This window comes from Poromitra crassiceps (genome assembly GCF_964638095.1).
Source record: "Poromitra crassiceps genome assembly, contig: HAP1_SCAFFOLD_130, whole genome shotgun sequence".
In the NCBI taxonomy this organism is placed as follows: domain Eukaryota; kingdom Metazoa; phylum Chordata; class Actinopteri; order Beryciformes; family Melamphaidae; genus Poromitra; species Poromitra crassiceps.
This window is the reverse complement of record NW_028152231.1, coordinates 446,482-465,621: the sequence shown is the minus strand read 5'-3', so window position 1 is coordinate 465,621 and position 19,140 is coordinate 446,482. Positions and strand designations below refer to the sequence as shown.

General features: G+C 46.2%; 1 protein-coding gene across 1 annotated transcript in view; it reads left to right on the top strand.

Moving 5' to 3' along the window:
- LOC310800882 (polycystin-1-like) overlaps positions 1 to 19,140 on the top strand; it is a gene marked incomplete at both ends in the record, with an annotated part of 49,094 nt that overhangs the window by 13,637 nt on the left and 16,317 nt on the right. Inside the window, 21 exons of the mRNA XM_083664769.1 lie at positions 148 to 364; positions 4,050 to 4,209; positions 6,404 to 6,547; positions 6,761 to 6,899; positions 7,550 to 7,891; positions 8,156 to 8,244; positions 9,174 to 9,501; positions 9,715 to 9,892; positions 10,110 to 10,374; positions 10,551 to 10,746; positions 10,934 to 11,104; positions 11,256 to 11,399; positions 12,638 to 12,848; positions 13,110 to 13,236; positions 13,388 to 13,498; positions 14,686 to 14,735; positions 15,018 to 15,235; positions 15,876 to 15,954; positions 16,085 to 16,200; positions 17,175 to 17,377; positions 18,607 to 18,801. Of these exons, the coding sequence (XP_083520895.1) occupies positions 148 to 364; positions 4,050 to 4,209; positions 6,404 to 6,547; positions 6,761 to 6,899; positions 7,550 to 7,891; positions 8,156 to 8,244; positions 9,174 to 9,501; positions 9,715 to 9,892; positions 10,110 to 10,374; positions 10,551 to 10,746; positions 10,934 to 11,104; positions 11,256 to 11,399; positions 12,638 to 12,848; positions 13,110 to 13,236; positions 13,388 to 13,498; positions 14,686 to 14,735; positions 15,018 to 15,235; positions 15,876 to 15,954; positions 16,085 to 16,200; positions 17,175 to 17,377; positions 18,607 to 18,801 (3,683 nt within the window). The remainder of the gene's footprint in view (positions 1 to 147; positions 365 to 4,049; positions 4,210 to 6,403; positions 6,548 to 6,760; positions 6,900 to 7,549; positions 7,892 to 8,155; positions 8,245 to 9,173; positions 9,502 to 9,714; positions 9,893 to 10,109; positions 10,375 to 10,550; positions 10,747 to 10,933; positions 11,105 to 11,255; positions 11,400 to 12,637; positions 12,849 to 13,109; positions 13,237 to 13,387; positions 13,499 to 14,685; positions 14,736 to 15,017; positions 15,236 to 15,875; positions 15,955 to 16,084; positions 16,201 to 17,174; positions 17,378 to 18,606; positions 18,802 to 19,140) is intronic.

The following is a 19,140-nucleotide window of genomic DNA, read 5'->3' as shown; positions in this document are numbered from 1 at the left end:
CTCTGTCTCTCTCTCTCTCTCTCTCTCTCTCTCTCTCTGTCTCTCTCTCTCTGTCTCTCTCTCTGTCTCTCTCTCTCTCTCTCTGTCTATCTGTCTTTCTCTCACTCACTCTTCGTCACGTATTCCCTGTGTGCCCTCACCCTCAAGGCTACAGTGACATGGGGGTCTCAGGCACACCGCTGCTCTACAGCCTGCTGGTGACGCGCTGCAGAGAAGACTACTGCGAGGACTTCTGTGTGTACAGAGGCAGCAGCCCGGAGCACTCTGCCTTCCTGCCCCCCGGGTTCAGCTCAGCCCGTCACCGCGTGGCCGTGTCCATCACCGTGGAGGACCACCAGGGGGCAGCAATCACCGCTCTCAACAAGTAACTACACTTATTTTGGCTTTACATTTTAGGCGAGAATACTGGCGGCAGGTCGGCCCAATGTTTCACGCCGCAGGCTAGCTCCATAGACCAAATCACCGTGACGTCACCATGTAAACAACATGTACTTCCGGGTACCACTTCGGGATGGCGCCAGGTTTAAATTTGCGTGTTGTCAAATAAATGCTTTCAATTTAAATGTTCAAACGGTTGGTAAACATGAATGTTTAGGAAGGAGCGCTTCCTGGACTCAAAAAGTGTGTTTGTTTGAGGTGCTCTTTGGATAGGGTTACAAATAGAGTTGAAAAAAACAAAAAACTCCAAGGCACTCTCCTTTAAAAAAGTTAAAATGCCTTTATTTACATGGCAATGTCATATTAGACTTTACAAATCAACTTCGACGCGTTTCGGCATCTAGCCTTCTTCAGGAAGTGAATAATCAAGCAGATCTCCTGCCCCACCCGGTCTTTATGTAGAGGTGTTGAGCCAATGGGAGACTGCCACAGAAGGTGCTGTTGGTTAGAGGGTGTACAAATACACAAATTCCAATAGATGGCAGCATTCTGGCCTACATTATGTCAAAAACATACAAACACTACACAAACAACACAATGGTTTTGGGCCAACAATGTTGAGCAGAAACTGAATAAATAAAACAACCACATGAATAAATCACAATAGTAATACATTTACATCCTGACGATGTTTACAAATCAAAACATAATCAATGTTTACAAAAAAAAACAGTGAAATCTAGGTCCTCATTAAGGCCTGGGTGTTTAGTGGCCTGTAGTTTGTCAATCCAAAAGGTTTCACGTTGGTTCAGTTTCCTTTGCCTGTCACCTTTTCGGATAGACGATGGGATGTGGTCAATGCCAAAAGCCTGTAATGTAGATGGATTGCTGTTGTGGAACTCCAGATAATGTCTAGCTATAGGGTATTTTAAATTCCCTGTACGAATCGCATAATCATGCTCTGCTAGTCTGTCCTGTAACCGTCTTTTGGTTCTTCCAATGTAAAACACTTTGCAAATAGGGCATTCTAGCCTGTAAATAACAAAGGAGGTTTTACAATTGATGAAGTGATTGATTGTGAATTTGTTCTGAGATGTAAAATCTACAAATGTCTTGGTCTGTATGACATTTTTGCAGCGGTTACAGTGGCCACATTTGTAGGAGCCCTTAGGTTTTGGACCCAACCATGTTTGTTGGGTGTTTGGTAGAAGATGGCTGTGTACCAGTTTATCCTGTAAAGTTGGGCATCTTCTGAAACTGATTAGTGGTGGCTCAGGGAAGACCTGACTGAGCATATCATCGCACTGTATAATACTCCAATTTCTATTTATAATCCGTTTGATGTTTTCTGCCTCTGTACTGTATGTTGTGACAAACACCACTCTCTCTTTTGTTTGTGTAGGGACATTTCTTTGTAGTAAAGATTGTCTGTCTAGGTGTTTGGCTTTAGTGTAGGCTTTCTCAAGGGTAGTGTTACTATAGCCTCGTTTTTGAAAGCGTAACACCATTTCCTTTGATTTGGTCTCAAAATCCTTTTCCTGGTCACAGATTCTCCTCACTCGTTGAAACTGGCCATAAGGTACATTGTCCTTGAGCCATTTGGGATGGAAGCTATTTGCATGCAGTATAGTATTCCTGTCTGTTGGTTTTCTAAATACAGATGTATGTAGGGAACCCTGATTGTCTTTAAAGATCGTGAGATCTAAAAAATGTATTCTCTCCTTACTGTAATCTAGAGACAGCTTAATGTTGGGGTTGATACTGTTTAAAAAGACATGGAAATCTTGTAGGTTGGTAAACATGCTTGTCCGACGTATCTAGGCTTTCTTCTGTGTTTGTTTCATGTAGCGTTAGCTAGCTAATAACGTTTGTTTACAACTGTCAAACTCGCTGTTTTTTTGCAGACTCGTTAACGTTACGTTACAGACAGAGGCTACTGACGCCGCTCCGATACAACTCGGAACCCGGATGTTGTAGCTGTAGTAAGCCTGTGCCGCCGAATCCAGAGTTCTCTTTGCTCATGTTTGCCCTTTGCAGAGGGAATTTAGAATAATCCAAATCTTGACCCGCTCTTTATGGTCACTGGGCACTAGGGGTGGGGGGAAAAATCGATTAACCTAAGTATCGCGATTTTTAATGTCACGATTTTTTGGATCGATCTTTTATTCCAGAATCGATAATCGCAAATTAAAAAAAAAAAAAAAAAAAAAAAAAAAAAAAAAAAATTTTTTTTTTTTTTTGGGTGCTTGCAGTCAGGCCACTCACTGAACAGCAGGCCAGGCGCCGCCTACTGGTTTACTAGTGGTTTTATTACTTTATTAGTTAGTCTGAAGTAATAATTACACTTCAGGGTTAAAGTGGGTGCATCTCATTGTAAAATTGGACCCAAATCTGGCTTCAAACGGCCCAAATTTCACGCGCGTTGGCCCATATCGGCCTGGCCTGCTTGGTATCTAATGCCCGGCCTGAATTATGATCCCAGTCCGCCCCTGTTTTTAACTATATCGCCCAGGCCTACTCATGATATATAATATACAGTCTCTAGTGTATGATTCAACTTTCCCCATGTTCTAATCTAGTGTAAAAAAGCAAACAAACTGAAAAAAGAAAAGAAAAAAATAAACAAAAATCGCAATAAATCGTAATATCGAATCGCAATAATCGTAGAATCGCAATAATCGTGAATCGCAATATATATCGAATCGGCACCAAAGTATCGTGATAGTATCGAATCGGGAGATAAGTGAATCGGCACAGCCCTACTGGGCACCCAACAACACAACACGAACGAACCATTTTTGTCTTCTTTGTCTGTTTTTGTCTTCAACACGTCAGTTTGTGCGGAGGTAACCGGAACCAGGGGTGACCGGAAGTAAATGTAAACATCCCCGCTGATTTGGTCTATACCAGGCTCGCTCTTCTGTGGCTGATCCTCTGACTGACTTCTTGTGGAGGGAAACGCCAAAGGGCAATCTCACTGCAGGGTCAATAGAGTGCCTGACAACAGCATTCTCTCACTCATTGTGTGCACACGTCATCCACACACATTATGTGAAAGTTTCAGTAAAGCTGCGTTCACACCGACCTATTAAAGTCTTTCGCTGGCATTGAGTTTACATACAAAGTCAATGCAAACGAGCGATTGAGCGTATATGCGCCCGGGAGAAAAATCACTAGGCGTCCGAGCGGCAGAGACAGAGCGATAAGGAGAAAATACGCTCGTCGCCCGAGATGAAATATCCCAACTCGAGCGAAAATATGCTGGCATCAGTCGCTCGCTGTTCAACGCTGATTGGCTGCCGTGTGAGAGCGAGTCAAGGATCACACTGGCTTGGAACAAACCGCTGGTTTATTGTGTGGCAACAAACCGCATTGACAGCCTGACAGCTGACATGAAGTGAAGTCTGTCCTACCGGTATGGAGCTCGCATTAGGAGCACGCTGATAGGCTTTAGCTTGTAAACAATGACGGTGGCTCGTAGTGGACAAATATCATGACATTGCGTAACGTTACAGCCCCCACATGTCCGTCAATTCCTGTGCCTGTTGATGAGCGATTTAAACAGAGCGACAGAGCGATTCCAAAGGGTTGAATCAAGCGACAGAGCGAAAAATAAATATCTCGGTGTGAACACAGCTTAACACTGTTTTTTTGTGTCTGTGTGTGTCCAGATCCATCGAGGTGGTGCTGCCAGACCCGCCCCCTGGTTACATCAGCCTTCCCCATTGGCTGGCTGAGCTGACGGGCAGCAAACTCAGAGAGCTGCTGAAGCAGGGAGACTCTCAGCGGGTCAGAGAGTTATCGCTGGCTCTCATCACAGTTCTGAATGAGGTAGGAAAGGCCTGTCTCTCTAACCTGGGGAAACCTCTATGTACCATCAGTCACTTGAAGGCTGGCTTCACCACAAGGCTACTGTCTCTCTAACCTGGGGAAACCTCTATGTACTATCAGTCACTTGAAGGCTGGCTTCACCAAGGCTACTGTCTCTCTAACCTGGGGAAACCTCTATGTACTATCAGTCACTTGAAGGCTGGCTTCACCAAGGCTACTGTCTCTCTAACCTGGGGAAACCTCTATGTACTATCAGTCACTTGAAGGCTTCACCAAGGCTACTGTCTCTCTAACCTGGGGAAACCTCTATGTACTATCAGTCACTTGAAGGCTGGCTTCACCAAGGCTACTGTCTCTCTAACCTGGGGAAACCTCTATGTACTATCAGTCACTTGAAGGCTTCACCAAGGCTACTGTCTCTCTAACCTGGGGAAACCTCTATGTACTATCAGTCACTTGAAGGCTGGCTTCACCAAGGCTACTGTCTCTCTAACCTGGGGAAACCTCTATGTACTATCAGTCACTTGAAGGCTTCACCAAGGCTACTGTCTCTCTAACCTGGGGAAACCTCTATGTACTATCAGTCACTTGAAGGCTGGCTTCACCAAGGCTACTGTCTCTCTAACCTGGGGAAACCTCTATGTACTATCAGTCACTTGAAGGCTTCACCAAGGCTACTGTCTCTCTAACCTGGGGAAACCTCTATGTACCATCAGTCACTTGAAGGCTGGCTTCACCAAGGCTACTGTCTCTCTGCCCCCCAACAAGCGTTATGCATCCGTCCCTCCATTGAACACACATTTTTATACCGGTAGATAATGTCCATACATAATCTATCTTATCATTTGACTTGGTCAGGTGTGTCACTAATTTCTTTGAGACATTCCTCCATCTTTATAAAAACCTTTTGATTAGTCTTATTCGGATGATCTAATAATTGAAAGATCACTCACTCACTCACTCACTCACTCACTCACTCACTCATCCTCTCTGTGCCGTCTGGCACTGGAAGTTATTTTCCTTGCTGTTGTTTCCGTAGCATAAAGGCCCAAGCCCCGACCTTCAACCATTTCTGCTTCCTGGTGTCTTTTGGAGTTGACTTGTTTGCCCCGTCTCCTAGCCCAGTGATCCTCACTATTTCTTCGATGAGAGCCGCACTGGCAGGACAAAGTCAACAGGAGAGCCACTTTTACCGCAAAACACCAAAAGCCACCCCAACCAAGCACATCTGCTTACCATTTTTTTGTGTTTTATTGTTTTCCACACACACACACACACACACACACACACACACACACACACACACACACACATATATACTGTATACCAGTTTCCCCTAGAAAATCTTTCAGGCCTGGAGGGATTTCGAAACGTACCCCGACCGCAACGGTGGGGGCCGTCGCTGGCGTCGCTGAAGTTTTAGCTGACCTGTTCACATCTATGTTCGCAATGGCATCCCAAGTATCATCATACTATTATGGGATGCGATGCGAACAGTTGTATTATGGGATGTGCGTTTCCCAGGCAACGACACACGTTGACACGTTTTGGAACAGCGCTGCACGCTGGCACAATACTGAATGGTTTGGCACCGTCTATTACTGTCAACACCAGTATTGTTGTATTGTAATAATATGCCATAAAGGTTTATTGAAATTTTGGGGAGAGCAGGGGGAAAAAATATTTTAAAAAAATCTAAAAAAAAATCTATATACCGGTATATATATATATTTTTTTTTGGTGCAATTTCTTAGAGCCGCCAACTAAAGCTTTGAGAGCCGCCATCGTCTCGCGAGCCGCGCAATGAGGAACTAGGTCCTAGCCTATTGTCTTCCAGTCTCATACCACGTGAGACCAGACAGGCTTACACAGCACACAGGTGTGCGCTGTTCCGCAGCAGATAGCAGATAGTTGCAGTAGTTGCACAGTGCTCTTTCCAGCTTGTGATATTTATCTGATCATTGCAGTTTCTGCAAACGGCTTCACCCACTATTCTCACACTCTTTAAAACGTGTGTGTGTGTGTGTGTGTGTGTGTGTGTGTGTGTGTGTGTGTGTGTGTGTGTGTGTGTGTGTGTGTGTGTGTGTGTGTGTGTGTGTGTGTGTGTGTGTGCGTACATCATTGTGTTTGTGTCCATGGACGTATGTGTGTGTGTAACGAGATATATATTCATATCTGAAATTCTCTCCTCCAGTATGAGAAGTCGGCGGCGTTGCCGTTTGATGAGCGGCGTTACCGGGTCAGTGTTCGCAGTGACATCACCAGAGCCCTGACTGCACTGGACCTGAACACGGTGAATGACATCCAACAGACGTCCGCTGCTCTGGCACAGTGCACGGTGAGCAGGGGGAGAGGGGAGGTGGTAAGGAAAGGAGGCAAGGAGAGCATAGAAATAACAGAACAAACAAACACAAGCAAGCAAGCAAGTAACAGTATTCCATATGGTGTGTGTGTGTGTGTGTGTGTGTGTGTGTGTGTGTGTGTGTGTGTGTGTGTGTGTGTGTGTGTGTGTGTGCGAGTGTGTGTGCGTGTGTGTGTGTGTATTTTTCAGGCGGCAGAGTACATCTGTGAGGAATGTCAGAACAGCACTCTGAACAAGCTGGAGTCCATGCTGGAGATTCTGCAGACTGACACCAAGCAGGGAACAGTCACTCCCACTGAGATCGCTGACAACATCCTCAACATCATGGGTAAGGAAAACAACACAAAGAGCCACCCACCAGTTGACAACCACTGTAGTAGGTTTTTTCACATGAGCTGAGAAAGGATGTGCAATAGAGCTGCCGAAAATAATCGATTCAGAGATGCATCGCGATGCTTAATAGGACGATTCTGAATCGATTAACAAATATCAAAAATCGATTATTTAACTTTTTATTTTTATTTTATTTTTTATAATCAAATAAAATAGAATGTAAGTACATGCAGTTGTTTATTTTAATTATGGATCATAATACAATGCAATTCTAAATGCACTTTTATTTTAAAAGTAGCCACACAGTGAGAAAAAAGAAAGTGAGAAAAAATAAATCATGTATTGCGGAAAAAGTGATGCATCGATTTAAGATGCATCGTATAATCGAATCGAATCGAATCGTGAGATCAGTGAAGATGCACAGCTCTAATGTGCAACTACAACGGGCATTGGATAAAAAAATGTATTCATTGAATTTTTGGGAAGAGACTTGAGGGCGGGGGGGAATCTGCCGGGTCTCAGGAGGATATGTGTTCTCATAACACACATAGATTTCATGCACTTTCATGCAACATCGCTCAAAATATCACTTTTCTCCCCCTCTCTTCTTGTCCCTCCTTGTCTCCTCCCTCTTCCTCCCTCCAGGTGACCTGATCCACCAGGTCAGCCAGTCAGCCTCCCAGGCTTACCTCCAGCCCCCCTACCTGGAGTCCCCCTCCTCCTCCTCCTCCTCCTCCTTCTCGTCCTCCTCTGGCGAGGATCAAGGAGGAGGCGCCCCCTTAGCCCCCTCCCCCTCCTCCCTGGAGCCACACCCTCTGCGCGTGGCGGCCAAGGCCTACAGCCTGTCCTCTGTGCTCATGCTGATCCTGATGCACGCCCGCGTGCTCAACGAGGAGCCGCTGGTGCTGCGCGGAGCCGAGATCGCCGCCACCGGGAAGCTGGCTGACCCCCAGAGCCTGCTCTGCTACCATGGCAACATCAGCCCAGGTGGGTCTGTGTATATGCATAGATGTGTATGAGCAATGCACTGTATGTACTGTCGGTATGTAGGTTTTGCTTCATGGATTTATGCCAGTAGATGATTAGCGGTTTTTGCCCCCCCCCCCGAAGTTGGAGAACTGTCCAGTGTTTGCAGAGATTTTCAGCAGAGTGCCTTCACGTTTTATACTGTGTGGGGAAAAATATGTGTGAATTATAACAGTTGACATTGGTGTTTTAATTCCATCTATTCTATTCTTTGCTATATTGTAGAGTGCGAGCGGTTCTCCATCCCAAGAGCTTTCAACAGCAGTCTGGGCCGAGCTTCCTCAGGAAACAGCATCATGCAGCTGCTGTTTCAGGTACAGTGGGAAACATCTGGCAGAGCTGCAACCACAAACATCTGGCAGAGCTGCAACCACAAACATCTGGCAGAGCTGCAACGACAAACTACTCCGTCTAACAGGAATGCATTCTTTTGAGCTTTCTCTGGTGATGCCTGTCAAAGAGCCTGTCAGTCAGAGGCTGTCTCTGGTGATGCCTGTCAAAGAGCCTGTCAGTCAGAGGCTGTCTCTGGTGATGCCCGTCAGTCAGAGGCTGTCTCTGGTGATGCCTGTCAGTCAGAGGCTGTCTCTGGTGATGCCTGTCAAAGAGCCTGTCAGTCAGAGGCTGTCTCTGGTGATGCCTGTCAGTCAGAGGCTGTCTCTGGTGATGCCTGTCAAAGAGCCTGTCAGTCAGAGGCTGTCTCTGGTGATGCCTGTCAGTCAGAGGCTGTCTCTGGTGATGCCTGTCAAAGAGCCTGTCAGTCAGAGGCTGTCTCTGGTGATGCCTGTCAGTCAGAGGCTGTCTCTGGTGATGCCCGTCAGTCAGAGGCTGTCTCTGGTGATGCCCGTCAGTCAGAGGCTGTCTCTGGTGATGCCTGTCAGTCAGAGGCTGTCTCTGGTGATGCCTGTCAGTCAGAGGCTGTCTCTGGTGATGCCCGTCAGTTAGAGGCTGTCTCTGGTGATGCCTGTCAGTCAGAGGCTGTCTCTGGTGATGCCTGTCAGTCAGAGGCTGTCTCTGGTGATGCCTGTCAAAGAGCCTGCCAGTCAGACTGAAGGTCCTGGCGCCACAGTGTCTTATCAGACACACACAGATATCTGACAAATGAGAGCAATGTGGTCTCTACTTTTCCCTTTTCGTCCATAGCCACCAGTCACACTCTTCCATCACATATAATGATCTGTCTTCCACACACTGCTCTCTCTCTCTCTCTCTGATGATCATGTTCCCCCCTCCTCTCTCTCCCCAGGTGGAGCCAAACCCGTTCCCCTTCAACTACGTGGCCAACTACACCGTCTCCACCGAAGTGGCATCCATGGAATTCCGCACGGAGAACGGCACTCAGATCCCGATCGCCGGGCTGGACGACAGTCAAGCCATCACCGTGGCGATCAACAACGGGAGCGCCGGCGGGGCTGCAGAAGCAGCGCGCCTCGAGGGCTCCGGGACGGGAGGGGTCCCCACGGCCGGCGCCGTCAACATCAGCCACTGTGACTCTGTCGTGGTCAGGGTCAGCGCCAGGAACAGCAACCGGCAGGCTGGGCTGTTTGTCCAGCTCAACTTCACCGCTCTACAGGGTAAAACTCTCGCCCTCTCTCATCATCACCAGATTAATCATGAATGAATAGCATGGGATTCTGATTTGGCCATTTGGAGATATAGCATGTTCCTGCATTTTTTTCCTTAACCCAGTTTTCCCACAGGGATCAATAAAAGTTTGTCTTATCCTCTATGAAGCTCATATAAATAAGCAGAATGTCTACTCTGCCTTTTCCCCTTTCCTCCTCCAGACAACTTAGAGAGAGGTAAAACAGGAGAGGACAAGGAGGAGCCGTACATCACGGCCTACCTCCATTCCCACGAACAACCCAATGAGTTCAACTGCACAGAGAGGAAACACATCACACTCAGTATGACCAGGGGGCGGGATCTTGATCACAGGAAGTACACCTTCTTCCTGTCTCCCGAGTAAGTGCCGCTTTCATCCATCGCAATGGAATAGGATACAACTAAATACGCAAGGAGTCTTAAGTTGCTCCATAGGTTTATGGGAATGATGGCATTGCTTTGTCGTGAGTTTTCTGGACATTAATGTCAAATTGTGGACACTGATCACTACCGCAATGAGTTCATGGGTCTTTACAGTAACAATCCAAAATGTCACCTCTGTCCGGTGCTTCCACAGGTCCTATGACACCACGCTGGACTACTTCATCAATGTCACCACGGCCTGTAGCCCCGCCTCCCGGCCTGTGGGCGTGCGCTTGGACGTGGGCGTGTTTGCCTCTCTGTGCCAGTACTTCAGTGAGAGTGAGAAGCAGTGGCGGACAGACGGCATGGTGCCACTGGCAGAGACCAACGCGAGCAGAGCGGTCTGCCGCACCAGACACCTCACGGCCTTCGCCGCAGACCTGTTTGTACCGGCCGACTGCGTCAGCTTCATAGTGCCGGTCAGTGCCACACTGAAACACACACTTCACTGCTTATGCCCCCAACACACACACACACACACACACACACACACACACACACACACACACACTGTTTGCAAGTGTTATGGGCGAAGTTTTTTTTATCCAAACACAGACACACACCATCATCTAACCATTCCCCTTCTCTCCCTCAGGAGCGTTCTGGTGCCCCGAGCCTGGTCGTGCTGTTGGTGTGTGTGTTGGGTCTGCTATGCTACGCTGTGGCTGCGGCCATTTTACACAAGTTGGACCAGTTGGATCTGCGCCGGGCAGGTGTGGTTCCACTCTGTGGTCGAGATGGACTCTTCAAGTACGAGGTCCAAGTCAAGACCGGCTGGAGTCGAGGGGCAGGTGAGTTCAGGTCAACATGGTCGAGGGAGAGCGTCATTGTGAGACAGCGTGCAGTTAGGCGTTTGGTTAACGGGTCAAAAGGCACCTGGTAGCGGGTAGTAACTGTAAATACGCCACAAAACAGGTGGTGCCAGGTTCAAAAGTTGACTCATAGTGATTGTTTCTCCAACCGCCTCTCTCTCTCCAGGCACCACGGCCCATGTGGGAATCAATTTGTACGGGCGCGAGAGCCGCAGTGGACACCGCCACCTAGACAGCAGAGGAGCCTTTGTGCGCAATGCCCTTGACATCTTTCATATTGCCACAGATACCAGCCTGGGCAGCGTGTGGAAACTAAGAATTTGGCACGACAACAAGGGTATAAACACACACACACACCAGTTTGTAGTCCAATTTGTATTCACTTGCACTTAGTAACGGAAACTTAGTAAACTAACTATTGCTATACCCATTATTTGTTACAACTACTATAGCACAGAACTTACTAGCTCATGAACCTCCACCTGCAGGTCTGTCCCCAGCATGGATGCTGCAGTACGTCTTGGTCAAAGACCTGCAGACAGGAAGCAGCTACTACTTCCTGGTTGAGGAGTGGCTGTCGGTAGACAATGAGAAGACTGATGGGCGGGTGGAGATTGAGGTGGAGGCCTCAGGTAAGAAACTGTGGACAATCTAAGTGTCCTATTCAAGGCAAGGCACGTTTAATTTCCAGAGTTAATCATTGGGCCTGTCTGATTCTCAAGTGAACGAGCTTTATAGGTGGCATTTCTAGGTAAGAAGTTTTAATTAGGCTGTCTGAAACCAGTTTGATACATAAGTTCACTGAATTTGCAACCTTTCTAGGTACCTGGTTATGGATAATTTTCGAGGAACCATACCATGCACACTTTGGTGGGTTAGGGTATCCCATGATACCTTGCGACCCTTACAACCGACGAAGAAGAACGAAGCGAGCCCCTAATGGCGACGCCCACAAAGCTGACCGCATCAGAAAAAAGTGAAACATTGTTGGCTAAAATAACAAACATATTTCACTTTCTTTTCGTTTTTATTCGAGAATAGTCAATAACGTCAGCCTTTACTTAAATTTAGTGCAGTCAGATGTTTGTACAGTGTCAGGAAAGTCACTTTTGAACAATAGTAGGAAGCATCTTATCTGACGGTGTTCTGGACAGCAGCCGGCTAGTTAGGTTGCTAATATAACTAACGTTAGAGAACTCGCTCCGCCCGCCCCAAAGCAGGACTACACAGCCAGGATGATAGGACCATTGCAAACCTTCAAGTGTAAGTGGAGTTCGTTTTAACTGTGCTTTATTAAATGATAAGCTCTCATTACTTCCCATTTGTAGCGTTTGTAACATTTTCGTTCGCTGGGTTTTACGCTTTTAATTTGAAGGCGGAAAGGGGAAATGGTGTATTCGTAGATTGAATTGACACTGGTCTGTCAATTCTATCAGTTCATATGTACCATTTCCCTTTTTCGCCTTCAAATTAAAAGTGTTCACGGTAGCCTGTGAAGCCTCGACCTTTCTGGATTATAAAAGTAGTATAACGTTAGAGAAAACAGCCCCCAGCCATGCCGTTTTATACAAATGTATTGCCAAATGCTTTGGGATTCAACTTGATCAATCTTGGTCAGAAAAAATCTTGTATATTCAATGGAAACGGCACCAGTGCGACCTGTCGCGTGCAATGCTACCTTCAAGCATGAGGACGTCTGAAACGGATTATTTTTCATCCACCTATATTAAAATTAGTTACCTAATTAATCAAGTATCTACCTGTGTGAGGTAGTTAGGTAGCTAGGTGATAGGAAGCTCACTTGAGTTTCAGACAGACCCACTGTCTCTCTGTCCACTCTTAATGCCTCCATGTTCCCTGCACGCTGCAGACGAGGCCGTGCTGCGCCGGTTGCCCCGCCTCCTGGTGTGTGAGCTGCAGAGGGCGGTGTGCGAGAGTCACCTGTGGCTGTCGCTGTGGGAAAGGCCTACGCGCAGTCCCTTTACCCGCCTGCAGAGGGCAACGTGCTGCGCCGTGTTACTTCAGCTCTGTCTATTGGCCAACGCACTGTGGTATAGCACTGTGGTGGACAGGAGATACAGGTACGGCAGCGTGTGTGTGTGTGTGTGTGTGTGTGTGTGTGTGTGTGTGTGTGTGTGTGTGTGTGTGTGTGTGTGTGTGTGTGTGTGTGTGTGTGTGTGTGTGTGTGTGTGTGTGTGTGTGTGTGTGTGTGTGTGTGTGTGTGTGTGTGTGTGTGTGTGTGTGTGTTCTTGTCTTGTTTCTGTCCAGCTGTGTTTGTTGACTGTCCAACTTACCAACTGTCCAAGTTACCATGCATATTTTAATGGCATCCTCTGCTGCAGCCCGAGGGCTGTGTCTGGCCTCGCATCACTGAGTGGAGAGACGGTGGCAGCGGGTGTGGTCAGCTGTCTGCTAGTCTACCCTCTCTACCTGCTCGTCTTTACACTCTTCAGAATGAGCCGCAGCAAGGTAACCGCCACCAGCAACAAGCACATGATCAAGGTCTCAGTGCCTCACAGAGCCCGTATGTGAAAATAACAGCTGTGTGTGTGTGTGCGTGCGTGTGTGTGTGTGCGTGTGTGTGTGCGTGTGTGCGTGCGTGCGTGTGTGTGTACACTAGTGTGTGTCCGTGGAGCAGGTGCCCCCACAGGTGGACCAGGAGTCGGTGGAGATTGATGACTTCCTGGACAACTCCATGACAGGAAGTTCCTTCCTCTTTTACAACGGCGAGGTATTGTCATTATGGGAAATGTCCACCGCCATTTTAATCAAAGTTGATTTGTGCCATCAATGTGATGTGCTTTACAGCTCATAGTTTACTTAGGCCATGTCCACACGGAGACGAGTTTAGGTGTATCCGCTAAAGTTTTTTGTCGTATAGACGTTTCGTCCAGACGGAACCAGCGTTCTGGGAGTATACGTTCTGGGAGTATACGCTCATTTTTGAAACCGGGTCCCAGAGTGAATAAATCTGAAGACGCCCCCCTTGCATTTCCGTGTTTACAACCCATACGCATCTTTCCTGAACCGATGACGCCCCACCTCTCTCCGCCAGCAACAATTTAGGCTTACAGTGCACTAGCGTTGGTGCTACAGCAGCTACTGAGCCTGTTGGGGTTCTTGCAGCAAAATATAATGCTCCTCTATTACCACCGTCAGCAACAAGTGGACACGGAGAACAGCGTGTACAACATCCTCAGCGCTCCACAGCTGACTCTTCCCATCCACCCCTCCCCTCCCTTCATCGGATATTTCCCAGAAGGCTTAGCGGCGGCTACGTTTTTACAATAACACAAACAAAATCAGGCTAAACGTGTTAGAAATAATATTTATTTTTCATACAACATGCAATTCTGGAATATTTTAATATTGGACAAAATGGAATGAAATGAAATGTAAACCCTGAGTGTAACGGACATACTCGGGATGCTCTATATATATCCCTCGCAAATACAACGTGAATAGTGAAGTGAGAGGTTTGACGACCGCACGGTTGCACTGTGACTGTACAGCGCCACTTACCGGCCTGGCATACTGTATATACTACAGTGACTTCAGTGGTTTCATGTGGATACACACGATTCCGTGTTCATGGAAAACTTTTCTTAAACGAAAAAAAAAAGATCGCTTCCGTCTCCGTGTGGACATGGCCTTACTTTAATTTACACTTTTTTTTGTTTCCTTATCCATGGCATTAAAGTAAAATGAGCTCCATGATTTGTGTGACCTTTTGAGTGCTAAATTAGTTACAGGGCTTTCTGGCACGTTTAACAAAAGAAAGGAGCAGCAAGTAAGGCAGTGTGAAGATTTATTTTTTAAATGTAATGCTCTGCCCTGGTGAGCTAATTGGTCTATGTCTGTATTCTCCCTCTGTATTCTCTCTCCCTCTCTCTCTCTCTCTCTCTCTCTCTCTCTCAGACCAACTCAGAAGAGACCAATGTGGATTTACCTACTCCATCAACCAAAAGGTGAGCTATCCTGTTGCCATGGCAATAGTTGTATGTTACGCATGAAATTGGCAGCTGTCAGAGGAAGAGGGGAGAAGAGAGAGAGGGGGTAGGATAAGAAGTATAAAGAAATAAAGAGAAAGGTGTTCGGAAACGTGGAAGAGGGAAGATAAGTTGGTAGAGAAATATGGAAAAACTCAGTGTTTGTGTAAAATACAGATTTGTTCTGTCATTAATATAAATGTTCTGTGCATTCATTCATTCATTTGGAGTCATTTGCTGAAATCTTTCCCATCTTTGCAGTGTTGAGAGTTGGGGCATGGCTGAGCAGGAAGACACGGAGGAACGGGATTGGCCGGAGCTGCTGAGCGATGTGTCTGTGGTGGGAGGGGCGGGGCTTGGGGCAGGGCTGCCTAGGCTGAAGAGGGGTCAGGGGAGCAGGCACCTAGGTGTAGACATGACCTTTAACCCCGACGACGAGGAAGGGACTGGCCAGCGCAACAAGTATTTCACCTCTTCAGGTAAACACAGCGGTTGGACTGTACTGCTCACATATTGTCACACAGATGTTAAAACCAGCAGTTGGCTTGCTATTGTGCAGCAACTCTTGTGCAGGTAGGTCGTCATTTAAGTAGTACATGAATACATTAGCATTGACTGTAAATAAAATGGATGTAGCCACCCATTGTGTTTTGGACTCATGTTTGGAAGCCTGGTGTTGTCTGTCGCCATTTGGGGTCCTTGCACAGCTCGCGCAAGACAGCACCAGACAGTGGGTTTCCCAGAGCAGCTCCGCCTACTATTGGTCTGTAATCGGATAGGCAGACATAGTCTATTCTATCCCATTTCACTCTAAACCGGCGAGTTAGATCAAAATTAATCCCCCCTACAGTTGTTATGAAAGGTGAAATTAGCTATATTAGCTATAGCTATGGACCAAAACACTGTGTAAACATGCTTAATCCTGCTATAAAGTGGGGCATTTTAACATGGGGTGAACGGGAAGAACTCCCTTTTGGGTCCAGCCTCAAGTGGCCATTTGAGGAACTACAGCTTTCAGGATCACTTGCGCATCTTCCTCTGTAAAACCCTGAGCTAGCCTACTGTACATTACAGATGCAGACTGTCCATGTCAAACACTCTTTCATTCTTCTCTCCCAGATGAGGATCTGATCAAGCACATCCTGGCAGACGGGCAGAACTTCTTTCCCCAGGCAGATGAAAGTGAAATGGCTGACCTGTAAGTTTTGATCTCTGAACTGAAATCTGAAAGAGTTCTCCATGTCATTTTAGGAAATTGAATGGTTTCAAAGGCTTTTTTCTCTGGATCTGGCTGAATATATTGTTTCCATTGCGTGTGTGTCTGTCAGGTCGAGCATCTTTGGAGATAAGACGGAAGTTATTCTCCTTCAGAAGCTGAATGAGCCTCTGCAGCCAGGATGTGTGAGAAGAGAGCCCCCTAAGACTGCTTTCACTTCCAATACAGGTGTGTGCGTGCGTGTGTGCATGAGTGTCCTCTAAATATCAGTTTGAATCCTGAAGTATATCCACATCCCCTGTATTGTTTTAATCATAATGAGTTCTCCTCTCATTTGACAAGAAAACACAACACTCAAGTATTCTCACTACATTGCTGTTACTGAGTGAAACAATGACAAGAACATTGTTGTCAGTTGTGCGCTGGTACAATAAATCTTTCCACTGCAAATAACACGAAATCTCAGCTCTCCTGACTTAAAAGGACAGCCAGAAAACGGACGACAAAAAGTATTCGCTGTAGAGAAAAATGTGCTAAATGCCTATAACTGCACAGCTGTTACCCAGGGTGCTTTGCTGTGCTATTTGATTACTCTGATCACTCGCGCAGAAGCACACGGGGAACTGAATTACTTCACATTTTTGGAGATTTCAGTGTAAAGGGCAATAAGCGCAGTTATATTAAAATGCGTAAAAAATGCGTAATGGGTAAGTCCAATACTGGCTGTGTGTCTAGACTATTAAGTTGTGTTTTGATGCAGCACCACACCGCATTTTGCTTTCATTCTTTTCAGTGGCTTTAATGTTTAATGAGCAAAACAAAATTCCATTGGTTTCAGAAAAAAACAAGAATTAAAAAGGACAACTTGTCTCAGCTCTGGGCCCAAGATATTACAACATCCAACTTGTTCTGCAGGAATCTTGATTGTTTTGTTGGAGGGCTTGTGACTTTTATTCAGCCTATAGACTTTATTCAGTCTATAGACGTTGGGGTCCTTGTGGGCGAGGACTTGAAAAGGATCTTAGATTTGATTGCCCTTGTGAATATTTGAATAATCTTCTTAAGGCATGTGGCATTATGAAGAGGAGATAATTAAAATGCAAATGCCAGCCACCGTCACGTTGCGTCAACTCCTCCCTTGTGCTTTCACTCTTTTTTTCATGATTTGCTCTTATTACTTTTCATTATCCGCCCTTTTTCAGTTGTGACAGACGTGTGTCGCCCCAGACGGTTCCCTCCCTGGTGTGGACGTGCTGCCCTATGGGGGAGCTGGGCGGGGATCGGTCTGGCCAATGGCTTATCGGTGTGGGCGGGCCATGGCTTCAGTCAGAATGTGGCCATGTTGTGGCTCATCTCCTGTTTCGCCAGCCTCCTGTGCTCCTGCCTGCTGCTGGAGCCAATCAAGGTACACACACACACACACACACACACACACACACACACACACACACACTTCTGAAGGATCACATGGCCCTTTTTATAGGCGGAGAAGGGTTTTTTGCCTTGAAGTTTTAAAGGACCTCTCACACCCAGCTAACAACCTTTTGAATCATCTACGTTCTCAAAAACACCTTAGAAGTGTTAAGAGCAGAACATCCAGATTCCAGAATAGCACATATCCTGAAGCATACCTCATTAACACTCTAGCAGCGCAGGCCGCGTTAGGTTTAAAATAACTGTGCAATAAGGCTGATTTTTCCCCGTTTTCATTTTCATTTTTTATGCACTTACGCACTTGAAGCACTTTCTCTAGTGGGTTGTTTGATGTTGCTGCTACTTCCCTTACAGGTGCTAGTGTTTTACCATGGTGTTCGTATGTGTTGCAGTTTATTTTATTTTAATGATTATTTATGCTTTTATGATTATTTTATGGCTGGATGTTATTCATCGATCTGTTTTATACTTTTTCAATTTATTATGTGTTTTATAAGTGAGTGGTTCTACAGGGTATCCACGGGGTCTTGAAAAGTATTAATATATCGTCTCATATCGATCACAGACCCCTGAATTACTAGCCAAGCTGGCTAAACTGGCGCATTTACAGAAATGTTTATTAATGTGAGCTGTCCCTGTCATTTTAAACTCAATAAATGAAATGAAATCAAAATGAATGGAATCAATATTGTATTGTTGCAGACTATGTGGTGTCAGCAAATATCGTATCGTTGTCCAAAGAATCTATATACCGTAATATCGTATCGTGATGAAACTTGTGATTTACACCCCTATCGCTGATGTGGCAAAAGTGACCTTGAGGTCTTAAAAATAAAATATATTGAAAATGTCTTAAAAATGGTCTTAAAAGGTATTGAAGTCAACTTCAGGATTCCTGCTGCATATACCCTGTTCTATGTGTTTGTGTTTAAGTGAGCTCACTAAGCAAAACTCCAATCAACTCTGTTGATATGGCAGTAAAGTATTGAATCTTGAATCTTGAAAAAATCTACAACCCTTGAAACCTTTTCAAAATCCAATTAAATTAAGAAAAAAAAAGGCATGGTGATCAAGCTAAAATCCAGGCTGATTTTCTTAGTTCCTGAAAAGTTGTCATTTTTTGGAGAGAAAAGGTTTTCACCAGACACAGGAGCCAGGACCTCTATACCCTTCTCTTGCTGACAGCTTGTCCCCCCGCAGGTGTTGTGTGAGGCGGTGTACTATTCGGTGTGGGTGCGTCGGCTGCGTCCGGAGTACCAGGACGTACTGGTGGAGTTCCCGCGGGTGGAGAGGGTGGTCCAGCGGGTCCCCAGGGTGCGGCCACCCCAGGGCTTTGCTCTGTCGCAGGCTCGGCACCAGGCCCGCAAGGTGCACATGCTGCACACCATGTTGAAGGTGAGGGACAAACGCACACTCACCCTGTTAGGGCTGGGTATCGGTACTCAATAGCTTTGTAAGGTATCGACCGAAATAAGCCAGTAGCAAGTAGAAACCTCTCCAGTGATACGATACCTGAATGCGGATACCAGAATTCTGAGAAAAAAGTCATCATACTGTCATCAGTGACATCACTGATGATATTACCAATGTTGTAGTAGAATTTGAATGTCTGGGGTCCCTAGATTTTTGTGATGTCAAAGTGGGGGTGACAAGCCAGAAAAGGTTGGGAACCCCTGCTTTAAAGGTACTGGTATTAGTACTAGTGTCGTAATTCTTTAAATGATACCCACAGAT